Source organism: Leptopilina heterotoma, unplaced genomic scaffold, assembly GCF_015476425.1.
Source record: "Leptopilina heterotoma isolate Lh14 unplaced genomic scaffold, ASM1547642v1 Lhet_417, whole genome shotgun sequence".
In the NCBI taxonomy this organism is placed as follows: Eukaryota; Metazoa; Arthropoda; class Insecta; order Hymenoptera; family Figitidae; genus Leptopilina; species Leptopilina heterotoma.
In genome coordinates this window covers 621615-637459 of record NW_025111076.1, presented here as the reverse complement: position 1 = coordinate 637459, position 15845 = coordinate 621615, and the positions used below count along the sequence as shown (strand labels likewise).

The 15845-nt window shown below is 32.6% G+C and overlaps 1 protein-coding gene across 2 annotated transcripts in view; it reads left to right on the top strand.

The window, feature by feature from the left end:
* The first annotated feature begins 75 nt into the window (after positions 1–75).
* The window catches only part of LOC122506404 (ELKS/Rab6-interacting/CAST family member 1-like), a 436083-nt gene continuing 420313 nt past the window's right edge, over positions 76–15845 (top strand). For both annotated transcript variants that reach the window (XM_043618552.1, XM_043618551.1), the window contains exon 1: positions 76–1822. In XM_043618552.1, coding sequence (XP_043474487.1) covers positions 1046–1822 — 777 coding nt within the window. In that variant the 5' untranslated portion in view covers positions 76–1045. The remainder of the gene's footprint in view (positions 1823–15845) is intronic.

Here is a 15845-nt window from a genome sequence, read left to right as displayed (position 1 = left end):
GGGTGGTGCGCGCAGGGTGTGGAGAGACGAGTGGGGCAAAGCATGGATAGAGAAGGCAGGAATCGAGCGGGAAAAGATGTGTGTATAGTTGTGCCGGTCTTTCACTGGTGGTAGTAAAACTAATAGTAGTAGTAGTTGCATGCTGCGAGAGAAGGCAGAAGGGTAAAACTGGCAGTCAGTTCGCGCGGGTCTGTCGTGCCGTGAATTTCCTTTCCTTCGTTTAGAGGGGGAACCTCGTTCCTCGCGCCACCCTTGTGGTTGCCGGTAGTAGTGGTGGTGATGGTAGTTCGGAAAGTGATTTGCTAGCCGCGTGTGAATCGACAGAAGGAAAATCAAGAGAAAAGCACCGATAGAAAAGGGGATGAAACTCTGAGTAAAAATTTAGCGTTTTTCAGTTTAATTTTCAACCCCTGCGGCTTCGAATGGAAGGAAGGAAGAGTCGCGCGCATGTCAAAGCCGGAAAACTGAGAGCAAGGAGTTGAACGAGAAAGTATGTATGGGAAAAAGATAACGATATACGAAAAGCGAGGGGTTCGCGAGTGATTCAAGTTTCTCTCATGGGTTTTCTCTGGAAAGAAGGTCAACGATCGATCGTCCTGTGTAAAAAAAGTCGGGACGACTTGACGGGACACCAGTGACACATTCACCGGTCTCGTCGTCAACGACATCACCGCCACCTTTCGTTAGAGGCTTCGATTCAATGTGAACTTCAGAATAAAGGGCCAAAAAAAATTATGAACGAGATGAGCCGTTCGTATCGTGAGGTGAGGCGACATCGCGCCCGACGTCGCCGATGACCGGTCTACGCTTTATTCCCTTTTTTGCGGTGAATAATTCTAGAATAGGACTGGAAGAATTTTGTTGGGGGTGAAAAAGATTTGCGTAGCCAGGCAACGCATTTCGAAAAAGAAAACGAGGAAGGTGCAGGAAGACCGAACGAGAGGAGAGTTGGAGAAAGAGGCGGAGGAGGAAGAAGAGACGGAAGGAAAAGAGAAGAAAATCGAGGGGGTGGGGGGAATAACAGGGAGATTGCGCTCAAGAGAGAATGTCCAGAGACCCCTACTCGAGCGGAAGCGGCGTGGCCGTTCCAGGCGGAACACGTTCTCCTAGAAGTGGTCGTCGAGTCGGGGAATTGCCGACGGTCGACCGTAGTCCCTCGAGAAGTTATGCGAGCGGTCGCGGCAGTCCATTGGGCCGAAAACGCGGAACCCGAAGTGGAAATAATTCGCCCGAACATCTCGGTTACGGAAGTTACCACCATCATGCGCTTGGAAGTCCCTATTATTCGCGCGACGAGGACCTAGGCAGTCCTGTGATGATAGACGAGAGGGGCAGGAGTATGTCAAGTGGAGCTGGTGTTCATCATCGTTCAAGAAGTGCGTCAAGGCCAGCCATGTCGAACTCAATCGGTCTCTCGGCCAGGTACACGAGTCTCGATCGTGCATCGGCGGGAATCCTTGATCACGATCGGGAATTCGTGCCAATCAGGGATCCGAGGGAGCGTAGTCGAGACCGAGGCCTCTACCTTGACGATGACCTCTACAGCTCGAGGTCGGCCCGTCAGAGTCCGAATACTCACATGCTTCGCGATGGTGGCAATTATATTGGCGAACTTCAACATCAGAACAACGATCTTCAACGTGAATTGGGCAATCTCAAGAAGGAACTCGAGTTGACGAATCAGAAACTTGGGAGCTCGATGCACAGCATCAAGACCTTTTGGAGTCCCGAATTGAAGAAGGAGCGCCAGCTGAGGAAGGAGGAGAGCACCAAGTACAGCCTCATTAACGAGCAGCTCAAACTTCTCAACTCGGAAAACCAGGTCAGTTAGTCCCTGTATTTTTGCCCTCTTCTTTTTTGTCTAAATATGGCGTCCGTTTTGTAATTTCCGCAATTTTTCGGAAGGGCCAAAATTGACAGGTAGAATGTAATTTTGTCATTGCCTACCACGTGTAGGTCTAGTTAATCAGAATGGGATGCGCGAGTCATCAGTGTACCATCCTCTCGCTCAATAACGTTTAAACGGATACGCCTTCAGAGGTCAGGTAATCAGGTCGCACCATATTCAAATATAACCTGTCTTCCGTGTTCGCATGCATTTTTTACAATTATCCCCCCTCAGATTAATTCAGCATTTGTCAGTTTAATTCTAAAATTAACCCAACTCGTTGAAGCCATTAAATAAACAAAATTGTCATCGATTTTACTTGTTTTGAGTCTCCAAATTCTTCTTCCTTTGTCTAGAATTCCATCTAGCACTACATATTGCCTATTTTAATACTCAATTGTTTAAATTAAAACAATTCCTAAAATTTAATGCTGAAAATGATTAAAACTTTACGATATATTAATAACGGGAATGGAAGAAATCAAAAGGTCATGTGGAAATTAGTTTCATGTCATTCGCAGTGTTAGTTTGACATTCTGGTAATTATACTGCAATCAGAATTCAATCGGAATGAATAAGAAAAGTAAAAATTACTTTCATTCAAAGAAAAAGGTATTTTATTAATTGTTTTTGTATGAATAAAAGTACAGAAAGATTTTACAAATGGGTGTCTTTCCTCTAAAATAGAAACTGAATACAAATTAAAATTATGAGAAAAAAATTAATTAAAAACTACAGTATTTTTCTAATTTACAAAATAATTTGTTTATAGAAAAATACGAATTAACAGTAGAATTAAAAATATCGTCGTTCATTTAAAGGTTCAAAACGTTAGGAACTTAAGTTTAAAGCTAGATTGAGTCAATTATAGGACTTTAAATTATACTCTCCAAGCTACAATTTATTAAAAAATGGTTTAGTCAAAAGTGAACTGAAAATAAGATGTATTTTTTACAAGTTTAGATATAGAATAATTGTATCATTTAGATAAAAGAAATGAAATAATTCATATCCTATATCTCCATTTTGATTTGAACCAATGAATTTTCGTGTTGGAACCACCTGATGGCCTAAATTTCAGTTATCGAAAAACAATTTCTTGGTGATGCTAAATATACCTATACGTCGTATAGTGCAATGTTCACAAATATTTATCAAAATCAAAACAAAGAGAGTAATTAAATTCTTGACGATATTATATACTGAAGGAAGCGCGATTATTTTGAAAACGAGATCAATTTTATGATTGTTGAAAAGAAGAATGTTCATTTAAGTACTTTTATTCCCGATTTTCTATACATAAATACAAAAGCAATCTCAGTTGCTTGGTATCCAATCATCATGATCGTTTAATGTTCAGAAAAGATTTATTCAGCAATGCTGGCAATATGTCTACATGCACATAGCACATACAAGTCTATACAGTGCCCCCCACATACATGCCAATGATATTTATTAGTGGGTTGGCTGACGATGAATGAATCATTGCACTCAAACGAAGAAATCGAAAGAATTCCTTTGGCAAATTGCCCATATTTTCTTCTATCCGTCAAGCATTCGTATCATTATATACGAATCCATATAAATTTTGGTGTTATTAATTAAAATAATAACAATTGCTGATTATTTTTTTATCAATTGCAATGACTTTCCTAATTACTTGAATAATGAATTTATTTCTTTTATCAAAATAACTTTTGTAACTACAAATGAATTTTAGCTTTTGTCATTACATTACTTTAAACTTCTTTATTAGTTGCCTGTCAGTGCTTCCAGACAGTGTTGGCGCAGTACTGGTCCAGTGCTGGCTGAGAATACTGCCGCAATAAATATCTTATTGTTATTTATAATTGTAAATTAATAATTATTAATAATTTAACAACAAAATAATAAATAATATTAATAAATAGTTATTATTCATAAAATATTACTGTTCTTAGGTAAATTATATTTAAGATGGAGACTACCTGTGTAAAAATTTTGCCATGGCCCTAATCGAGGTCAGATCTGGAGTCCCTATTATTGTCATGAAACACCTTCCCAGATCGTGGCCAAGTCTGGCCAGAGCTGGCCCGATCTGGGAAGGTGTTTCATGCCATATTATGGCCACAATATGGAAATTTCTACGGGTAACAATGGATATATAGTAAATGAAGTATTAAGCAGAGCTGGGTAAAATGGTTCTTTATTTCTATTTAAAATACAAAATGCCAAATAGATTCATAAAACCTATTTAAAATGTAAAATGGAAAATAGTTGTCTGTTTCTTATTTAAAATGCAAAATGCAAAATATGTATTTGAAATAGGTTAATATAAAATGCAAAATGGTTTTTAAAAAATTTTTATTATAAGATCTAGAGTATCCTGACAGTTCGAAAATTTTTTAATTTTAATATGCTTGTTTGCTTTTAAAAGCAATTCCCACATAGCACAACATTTTTCAGTAAGTTTGCAGCAAGTTCGCGGTGCAAAGTTCGGAGGTTTGCATGGAAAGTTTGCAGCAAAGTTTATGGACGTATAAAAATGTCTGCCCGATTTAAAGTTTGCAATGCAAACTTGCTACAAGTTTTCACGGAAAACTTACAAATAATTTTATAGCAAACTTGAGAATAATTTGCCGCAAACTTTCTAAAAAATCTCAACGTTAACGTATCTCAACTGTCATAGAAAACTAATGCGCAGACATTTAAGTTTAACTTTGCCATGCAAATTTTCAGCAAGTTTGCATTGCAAACTTTAAATCGGGCAGACATTTTTATACATCCATAAACTTTGCTGCAAACTTGACATGCAAACTTCCGAACTTTGCACCGCAAACTTGCTGCAAACTTTCTGAAAAATGTTGTGCTATATGGGTTGCTTTTCAAAAATGTCGTCTCCCATGGACCTTTTTTTGAACGTAAAATCATTCCAGCGTGGCTGAAAAGTCGTTTGACAGGAGCCGATGATGGAAGGATTGTATTGTACTTACAAAAAAGATCTTTGATTTTTGATAACGCATTAAGGGTCTGTCCAGTCCCACGGCGGCGTGAAAAAGGAAAATGAAAAGCGTTTAGCCAATAAAAACATTCGATTCAAAGGAAATAAGAAGATTTCCATTGTAGCATAAGTTCCTATTATCTAACGCTTTCCGCTTTCACGCTGCCATGGGGGTGGACCTTTAATTGAAAGGTTTTAATTCAGCAGTGAAAATTTGCATTACTATTGAATAGTACTGAAAATGGAAATGGAATTTTAAATGGAAAATAGGTTGTAAATCTATTTAAAATAGAAAATGCAAAATGGTTGTTTCATTTCTATTTGAAATATAAAATAGAAAATGCCATTTTTCATTTCAAATAGGTATTTCAAATAGATTCATTTCAAATATTTACCCAGCTCTGGTATTAAGTTTTCAAATTTTAGTATTCAATGATTGAAATTTAGAAATAACGTAAACCTGTGAAAATAAACAAAATTTCGACGAAGGGAATCGAACTTACAACCTACGTACTTATACACTAATTTTTTTTTCATTTATTTTTATGAAACAATTTATAAATACAATTTACAAACAAAAAAAACTTCTTACATATATAATCAACCTACGATGTCGAAACGGACCGAAGTCAATATATACTCGTCGACTACAATACATTTTTTTCTTAATCTGTTTTTGTCTATTTATTTTATTGTTTTGCTTTACATGTCATATGTATGTCGTTATAATTTTGTTATTGGGGGTGAGTCTCCAGTTGTGAGACGGGTTTTATTTTTGACCCGTAAATTGTAAACGGGTAAACGAAATTGTAAATAAAATACACCGTTCGAAAGGTAACAGAAATACGCAACTTTTATTAAAAGTAAGTAAATGTCTCCAGTTGTGAGACACTCATTAAAAATTGCTAAAATTTAATAAGTTTGACATAAAACGTTATGTTTAGTAGAAATAATTAAATATATTAATAATATATATTATTATATACTATATAATAATATTTATTCGCAAAAATATGACTATCAAATAAACACAATTTAATAGCTTCAACAAGAGCATTAAAATTGATTTCTTCTGAATCAATTGACTTTTTTAGGGTTCCGTACACCTACGGTGTATCGGCGGAACCCTATTGGTGAGACTCTGTTGTCCGTAGCCAAATCGTGTCCCCCCCCCTAGCGGCTAAACTATTTGACCTAAAGAGCTCAAATTTGGTACAGTTATGTATTTTCACACGTAGATTACAGGAAAAATATAGCGAATGTGATTGGACGTGATGGGCATAGCGTTGTCAAGGAAATAACAAGATTTTTGTCCAAAAATACATAAAAAGTGACCATTCCCCCCCCCCCTTAACTTCTAAACTATTCGACATGGACAGCTGAAATTTTGCATGCCGGTGTATTTTTACTCGAATATTACAGGAAAAATATAGAGAACTTGATATGTAATGATGGCCATAGCGTTGTCAAGGAAAAACTAAAAAATTTTTTAAAAAAATTTGTTTTCCCTAACTTTTACATTATTTGACCTAATGAGCTGGAAATTGGTATCCTGGTGTATTATTACAGTCTGACGACAAAAAATTTATTTAAGAAACTTTTAAAAAAAAATTTTTTAAAAAATTTTTTTTTTCAAAAAAAAAAATTTTTTTTAATTTTTTTTAGTTTAAACACGTGGCATTAAATATTTTAAGGAAGAGAGTGAAATTTTAAGAGAATAAATGAGAGATTGTTCTCTGACTTTAATTTCTTAACTAAAAATAAAAAAAAATTGGACAAGTGCGAGTTGTACTCGCACTGCAATGGCGGGTTCCGTACACATCAAATATTAAAACAATACTTTCAACATTGATCGGTAATTGGTAGAATTAAAATAAACAATTATAAAAATATATTAAAATCATTTGATAAAAAAAATAACTAAAAAAAATTAAAGTATTGTATATCTAATATTGTAAACAATAATAAGCAGAGGAACTATAATAAATTTTGAAAATTTTGTTCCTCTGCTTATTATTGTTTACAATATTAGATATATACAATACTTTAATTTTTTTAGTTTTTTTTTTATCAAATGATTTTAATATATTTTTATACTTGTTTATTTTAATTCTACCAATTACCGATCAATGTTGCAAGTATTGTTTTAATATTTGTGTGCGGAACCCGCCATTGCAGTGCGAGTACAACTCGCACTTGTCCAATTTTTCCACTTGACATGCCCAAAAATACTAGAAAAAAAAATCAAAACAAAATTTAAATAGTATGCCTGCAAAGTCGTATTTTTTATGCTGCCCAGATGGGTGTTGACACCGTCTCACAACTGGAGATATGCTGTGTCTCACACCCAGAAATTGGCGCTATTTTGAAAAAGGAAAATTAAATTATTTTCAACCGTAGATTGGAACAATGCAATATTGCAATACAAAATATAAGGAAAACACTAAAAGAAAATGCATTACATTTACCTTTTCCAATTAATTAACTTGGAAAAAAAGTACTTTGCATTTATTGAAAAAACGCTTTTTAGTCGATTATCACACACAGTGTTGGTATTTAACAAAAACAGTTTATGGGTCATTCTCACAATCGGGACACATGACACGTACATTAGATTTTTAAAAATAAATAATAATAATTTTTCAAAATCTTTACGTCCTAATAATAGCATTCATCATGATTTAATCGGATCCTATGAAAAATAAATCGAAAATTTGAAATATTTAAAGATACACGTGTTTATATAGCATAAAAACTCCCCTCCGTTACCGTTCATGAAGTAAGTTTCATTTATAGAAAAGGTATTATATTAATTCTGTAATACAAAAAAATCTTTTGCCCGGTAATATCTACTTATTATTTTATTTCTAATTGAATCATGAAAAATAAAGTAAAATATTTGTTAGTTATTTTTACCTAGAATTAAATTAGTTTTGTGCAGAAATAAAACTCCCCTCCGTTACCACTCACAAATATAATTATAAAATATAAACAAAAACGATAAAATAGAAATAAATACATCAAAACTCTTTGTAGTGTCAGTATAGTTATGGTTATTGCATAAAATGATGAAACAAAATGAAAACAATTAGTTTTAAAAGAATCTTTAGTTTGTCAGTGTTCATCGACACAATAAAAACTCCCCTCCGTTACCGCAGTAAATTTAGTTTTTAGGACGTAAATAATAATAATTTTTAATAATCTTTAAAACATTGTTTTATTTAAAAACAAAGAAAACAAATGCTGTCATTAATTTATTTATAATATTTATTTTTTTTATATTAGAATCATAACATTTTGAAGCTGTATAATGGAAGAAAACTCCCCTCCGTTACCCATGGTATATTTCCATTACACAGCACGTAAATTACAGACTTTATTAATCATCGGATTCGCCTGAAAATCGTTACTCGGGGGTTTTTAGAGTTGCTGATTACGAATATGATAATAATTTTTGAAAATTCAAAATGGCGGATCCAACATGGCGGACAATTTTTTAAAACATTCATCGGATTTGCTTGAAACTCGTTACTCGGGGGTTTTCGGGGTTGCTGATTACGAATCTCATGTGAGTTTTTGAAAATTCAAAATGGCGGATCCAATATGGCCGACATTTTTTTTCAAAACTGCTCAGATTTGCATAAAATTTGTTACTTGGTGGTTTTCGGGGTCGCTGATTACGAATCTGTTATTAGTTTTTAAAAATTCAAAATGGCGGATCCAACATGGCGGACACTTTTTGAAAAATTCATCGGATTTGCTTGAAACTTGTTATTAGGGGGTTTTCGGGGTCGCTGATTACGAATTTTGGGTCAGTTTAAAAAAAAATTTAAATGGCGGATCCAATATGGCGGATAATTTGAAGATTGATGCTATTCGATAGAAATTCGTTCCTCAGGGGTTTTTGGGGTCGCTGAATTCGAATTTGATGTTTGTTTTTGAAAATTGCAAATGGCTGATCTAGTATGAATAATTAATTAGATTGGCTTAAAACTTGTCGCTCTGGGGATTTCGGGATTTTGAATTTTCAAAAACTGACATCGGATTCGTAATCAGCAACCCCGAAAACTCCCGAATAACGAGTTTCAAGCATACCCGATGAATTTTTGAAAAAAGTGTCCACCATATTGGATCCGCCATTTTCAATTTTCAAAAACTATCTTGAAATTCATAATCAGCGACCCCGAAAACCCCCGAGTAACGAGTTTCAAGCAAATCCGTTAAATTTTTGAAGAAAGTGTCTGCCATATTGGATCCACCATTTTGGATTTTGAGAAACTGACATCGGATTCGTAATCGGCGACCCCTAAAACCCCTGAGTAACGAGTTTTAATTAATTTTCATCAATTTTGAAACTTATTTAGCTGCGAGAAATTTTCAACAAAAATTCTGATTAAAAAACATTAATTTTTAATAATAATGTTGATAAAGATTGTAACCACGTATTTTATAGGCGAAATATAAAAAGAAATGTTTTTATATAAACCAATCGGCTTTTTAATATTGCATGTTAAAAAAAATTGACTGTCTCACAACTGGAGGTGTCTCACAACTGGAGACTCTCCCCTACATTACGGGGAGAAAAAAAAGAATAATTCTTCAACAAAAACTCCATTAAAAATTTATAAAAGAAGGGAAAAGAAAATAAAAATTCAAATTTTGTCTAAAATTTCATTTTGTTTAAATAATTTCTTAATCACAAAATTATAAAACTATGTTAAATTATTATTAAATTTAATAAAAATAAAAAATGACTAAGTGAAAAGTAAAATATTAATTTTTTTGATTTATATTTATAAACATTCATAAACTTTTTTTTATAATTTCTTTCAAGTTTATGTATTAAAAAGAAATGTTGGCAAAGAGCATTGTGAACAATAAATTGTTCTATACTCAGCCAGTACTTGCCGCCGAGGCTTGTCTGAACTTTGGGGAGACAAAAATTCTGTACTACACCACACGGAGAGAAATATCTGGGCTTTTTAGCATGAAGTTCTTCATACTACGATTGCAAGAAACCTATGCGATTTCGGTAAAAGTTTTCTGCAATGTGATTGGTCGGCCCAGGCTCTGGGCGTGGCCTAATAGCCAGTTGCAAGGGTCTAATACCGAAAAAGCATAGGATTCTTGCAATCGCAGTATACTTTCTTGCAGTCATAGTATACTAACATTTCATACTTTTAAAATACAAAGCATTCATGCTATAAACGATTGATTTTTCTCTCCGTGCAGCACTATAATTATTGTCGAGGCTCGGATGGACTACGGCTGAACCATGTAGTTATTTCAAATCAAAAGGGAGTTCAACTAGATATTTTCTTACTTTTAAACTAATAATGTAATTTTTGTCATCTCGTTTTTGCATTTTTTTATCCAACGAAAACGTGTCAAATTGTCAGAAAAATAATTACTCACACTATTTCTTCAAAACATTTTGCAATTAAAAAGTAAAATTAACGCAGTTTATAAACTAACAAGTTTTAATATTTTCGAATAATGAGAAGAAATTTGTAACTCAAGAAGTAAAAACAATAGATTTTTTATAACTTTGTTTAAACCGTAGATAAAATTTTCCTTGAAAATAAGAAGTAATTTTCTTGTTACTTCTTTCAAAAATAATTTTATTAAAAAAATTTTATTTTTTGCATTAATAAAATTATTTAATTATATTAATTAAATAAATATTTAATTTATTTTTTTTGAAACATTTTAAAAACTTTGAAAAACGTAAACAAATTCAACAAATTAACGATATTTAGTTATTTATTTATTTAAATATTCCAATTTTCCCTCGATTCTCAAAAAAGAAAAACATTTTATAGAAATATTATGAACAATGATTAAAAGTTAATGTTCGATTTTTGGCAGCAAATTATTCAAAAAAAAATATTTTTCACTAATCTTAAGTTCCCAAAAGTTTTCAATCTGAACTATTTTAAAACTTTTTTTAGTAGAATTTCTAAAGAGTAATTCAATAAAAATGAAAAATCAAATTATCTGAATTATGGAAATATAATTTCAACTTGAAAATAAGAAAAAATGTATAGCAAAATGTGTATTTATCGCGTTAGAGTAAGTGAGAGTAAGAGAAAGAGAGAGAAAGATGGGTCTTTTACTTAAGAACGATCAGCAGCCGTTTTTCTAAAAATAGCTGAGTAAAACTTCCATTACCTAGTCGCTCATGAAAACTGGAACTGGATCCAAGAAGAATGAGTCTCTCCCATCTCGCGCGAAATACAGACGACAGAGACGTTTTCAACTCTTCTCGCGGGGCAAACTTAAAGCATCGACCATATACGCTAATGTTAAAGTAGGTCATAAAATATGTAGAAACGAGAAAAATTTTTTTCTTCAAAATAATCAGCGTTTTAAAAAATTTCCATCTTCAGCAAAACAATTCCGCAAAAACATCCTGCTTCTCGTTCTCATATTAAGAAAACAGCTTCTTCCTTATTTTTAATTACAATTGTAACAGTAATAATAATAATATAATTACTATTATTATAATGTCTAATAAAATAGGGTAAATGCGCTATTAGTAGTGGGATATGATTGTGATGATATATGTGGACGTCCACATGAAAAGGGCTCATTTTGGCACTATTGGAGTTATCTATATGGGCGTATTCCTGGCAAGGAAAATTTTGAGAGGTCTTAGAACTTTTTTGGTTAAAAATTCTCTGAGTTACGGAATTTCAAAGTTTAGGACTCCAAAAACACGAGAGACCTTTGGGTCAGCAGCAGACTTTCGATAGGCTGCTACTGACCATTTTGGAGGAACGCTACAGGACTATACTTTTGGGTTGCTGCGGTAAAATCTTGGGCGCGTGACAGTCCCAAAGTTGTTCAGCTGCAATCCAAAGGCGGCATTCCCACTACTTCGGTGAGCTGCTCACCAACATTTGGGACTGTCACGCGCCCAAGATTTTACCGCAGCGCACCAAAACCATAGTGGAGCTGCTGTCACATACGTTGTTCCGCTACAGTCCCAAAGGTCTCTCAGTGTATGACATTTATTTATAAAATTCTTTTTACATGTGACAAATAATTTATTTAAGAATATGCAAAAATTTTTTTTTTTCATTTTTACTTCAAAATGGCGGCGATATACGCCATTTTTAAAAATGTCCATTTCTTATGGTAAGATCGATTCCACACGCTAAAAAAAGTTCTACTAAAGTAGAGATAACCAGTAGCAGTATAGCGCAGTATAAAGGCTTTATATTTCTGTTTTAACTTGTAAATCACTCCTAAATTATGGCTTATGTATGTACAAAGTTGAAATAAGCAAGCACGTGTATAGTCCTTGTATCGCCGCCTTTTCTCTGTACCGGTTGCGATTATTATCTTATGGTTCTATTAGAAAATTTTACAAGAGTATTTTAATGCTGTAATCGTTTTTTATGAAGGTATTTAAGAATATTTTTATTTTTGTTAAATATTTTACAAATGAAAGATTTAATTTCAGATAAATTTACAGTATTTCTCATTCATTTTAGGTTATGTTAGTCGTTTTTGGGAGATTTTTCACCTTATTTGCCGAAAATTGAAAGTCATGAATTAATATTATTTCGGTGTATTGAGACTATTAAAAAAATTAGTGATTGGTTCAGTTAGAAAATGTGTATTTAACCTCAAGTGGTTAGAGGAAAATCGTTTTTCGTGGTCAAAACCGATCGTTGACAACAAAAATTCCGCATATTGTGAAGTGTGCAATGCGAATATTGCACTAAGTAATATGGATAAAAAGGCATTAGAAAGCCACATGTTGAGCAAAAACATAAGGAAATACAAATTTTGAAGGAATCGAGCAAGCCAATATTTGGTAAAGAAAGTGTTCCTGCTATTGCAGCACCCAGTTTATCGACATCTTCAAATGTTATTATTCCGTCGTTGACAGTTGAAACCGATGATACAGTGCCAAAACGATCAAGTCTTTTAAGTTCTGCTTCAGGAAATTTAAATTCTTCAGGAATGAAAAATTATATTAAAAAAAAAATATCACAAAAGCAGAAGTTATTTAGTGTTTGAAATCAGTTTTAAATCACAACTCTTTAAGAGACATTGCAAACAGTGTTTCTGTAATGAAACTACTCTTTCCGGACAGTGATATAGCAAAATCATTAAAATTGAGTAAAGATAAAGCGTCATATATAATTACGTATGGTCTAAGGAATTATTTTCAAAGTGAACTCGACAAGAATGTAGAAGTAGCTAATTTGATATCAGTTTCTTTTAATGAAAGTTTAAATAAGGTATCTAGATACATAAAATATTTATTTAATTGATAATATATATTTTATACGTATATTATATTCATGAGTCATTTCATTTCACCCAAAATAATTGCAACTGATTTTGAGGTCGTATAGGGACGCATGAATATTCCCCACATTGAACTTGCAACAATTTTTGTGTATCGAAATAAAAAACTTAAAATATCTACTTATTAGAACTGCAATAATTCGAGTTTTCTTTTAAACAAATTTTTGTCACAAGAAATTAGTATTTGAAGAAATATTTATTAACTACTTTTTTCACTTGACTGTGTTAGTTTATTAAAGTAAAATGTATCAAAAATTTATCTTTATTTAATTCTATATTAAATATCTAAGAGTTAGTTCTGAGTAAGGTTTAGTTTATATTATGGGGCGACAGAGCGGCGGATGATAATCTTTATAACGTAAACTAAAAATCGAACAAAGAAGTTCGCTAATAGTGTCCACTTTTTCATTACGTATTAAGTCCCTTTGTATGAGCAGTTAGTCTGCCGAAAGCTTAGGTAGAGTGATAATTTAAATAAAGACTTTCTTTAATTTAAAAGATAATTTGACGCATTGTTATTTAAACTTCACCCATAATCCTAATAGACTGTATTTTAATTTATAAAAATATCCATGTAGGGAAATATGAAAGAATAGAACATTTAGTTGTTCAGAGTTTTTTTTTAGTATGTATTTTAAAAAATAAAAATTTTGCTTGAATGAAATTTTAAGTACATAAAAGTTTATTTAAAAGGATTATAACCTAAAAAATTGGTCAATTATCAGAATTTTTATATCGTAGTATTTCTATATTATCGAATTTTTATGTAACGTAAAATATATGTAATTGAGTTATAATCTCACAGAATTTATATTTAACATAATTTTGATGTAGAACTATTTATATTTAGTTGAAATTATATTTAAAATAATTTCTATTTAATCAAATTTTTATTTAACCATATCTGTCAATTTTAAGTTAAAATTAATTTAATTTATTTAATAAATAAATTTATTAATATAACTAATTTTTATTTTATGCGCCGAGATATTTTTTAAAATAATAATTTTGAAGTTGTAAATACATAATAGGATGAAAATTCTCCCATTTGAAAACAAGTAAAATTTTGAATGATTTTAGAAACTAAAAATCGAATTAGATGAAGTGAAATGAAATGTCTCTTATAAATATAAATGATCGTAGATTATAACCAAGAAATATTTCTTTGATATTTTTGTAATGTAGGTATGCGAAAAACAACAAATGGATCTTATTGTTCGTTTTTGGTGCGAAAAAGAAAATGAAGTAAAAACCCGTTATCTGACATCTGCATTTTTAGAGCACACAACAGCTCTCGATTTATTAACAGCTTTCAAAAATAACGTTCCTCAAAATGTTTTATCAAAATTAATTAATATTTCAATAGATGGTCCAAATGTTAATTTTAAATTTCTGCGAGAATTGAAGGAAGATTTGAAAGCTCAAGATCCAGAGAATAAAAAATTGCTTGAAATTGGAATTTGTGGACTTCATGTTATGAACAACGCTTTCAATGGAGGTATAAAAGCCGCTAACTGGGAAATTGTTTCTTTTTTACGAGCTTTGTATAATCTATTTAAAAATATTCCATTGCGTAGATCGGACTATGTCACTGCGTCAGGATCATCCAAATTTCCGAAAAAATTCTGTCCAGTTCGCTGGTTAGAAAATGGAGTAGTTGCTCAGCGGGCCTATGAAATTTTGTCTAGTGTTCAAAAGTATGTAGATAAAGTTAGAAAAGATAAACGTGAACCAAATTGCGCTAGTTTTAATATTGTGACTCATTCACTAGAAGATAAATTTTTGAGGCCAAAACTTGTATTCTTTCAAACTCTTGCTGCTGAGATTCAACCATTTTTAACAAAGTTTCAATCGAATAATCCTTTAGCACCATTTCTATACTCTGAGATCATTTTTATTATAAAATCCGTTTTTAACCGATTTATAAAATCAGATGTATTAGAAAAGACTGATTTGCTAGATATAGATTTTAAAGATAAGAAAAATCAATTAACTGCCAAAGAATTGAATGTTGGATATGCGACTAGCGCTGAACTTCGAAAATGCGAGAAAGTGACAGAACTTGAAAAATTACAGTTTAAAGAACAATGCCGAAAGTGAACCGACAGATTGGCTCAGTCGGATAAGTGCCTGGCGTTGGTGGTCGTTTAAGGACCAAGGGTATAAGTACCCTTGGTTCGCGCCCACTTGGCTTGGTATTTTTCCGGCACGTGAGACAATCTGAGCGGGAGGTTTGACGTCGAGGTATAATGATGTGCACCGTCGATTATTGTCCGGTACACACCATTAGAACTCGACTGTCGATAAACCGGTTGTACTCAGAGAGGTTTTCTACAGTTTCCCTCTTCTCTGGCGAGAAAACCCATTGACGGGTGGTCCAGGCGTAATGCGAGTACTCCTAATAAAAGTCGGCTGTAGACGCAAAATTAGGTTAATATATAGAAAATTTCTAAAGTAGAATGGTTATGCTTAATCCAAAAAAGTATTTCTCGGGGACTCTTGTCGAAGTGCGTAAGGCCAATAGGGCAGGAGTATAAACAATAAAAAAAAAAAAAAAAAAAAGAACAATGCCGAAAGTGTATGATTGCTTTTACCTCAAATATAATGCAGCGTTCTCCTATAAAATATCCTTTAGTAAAGAGCATAACTTGT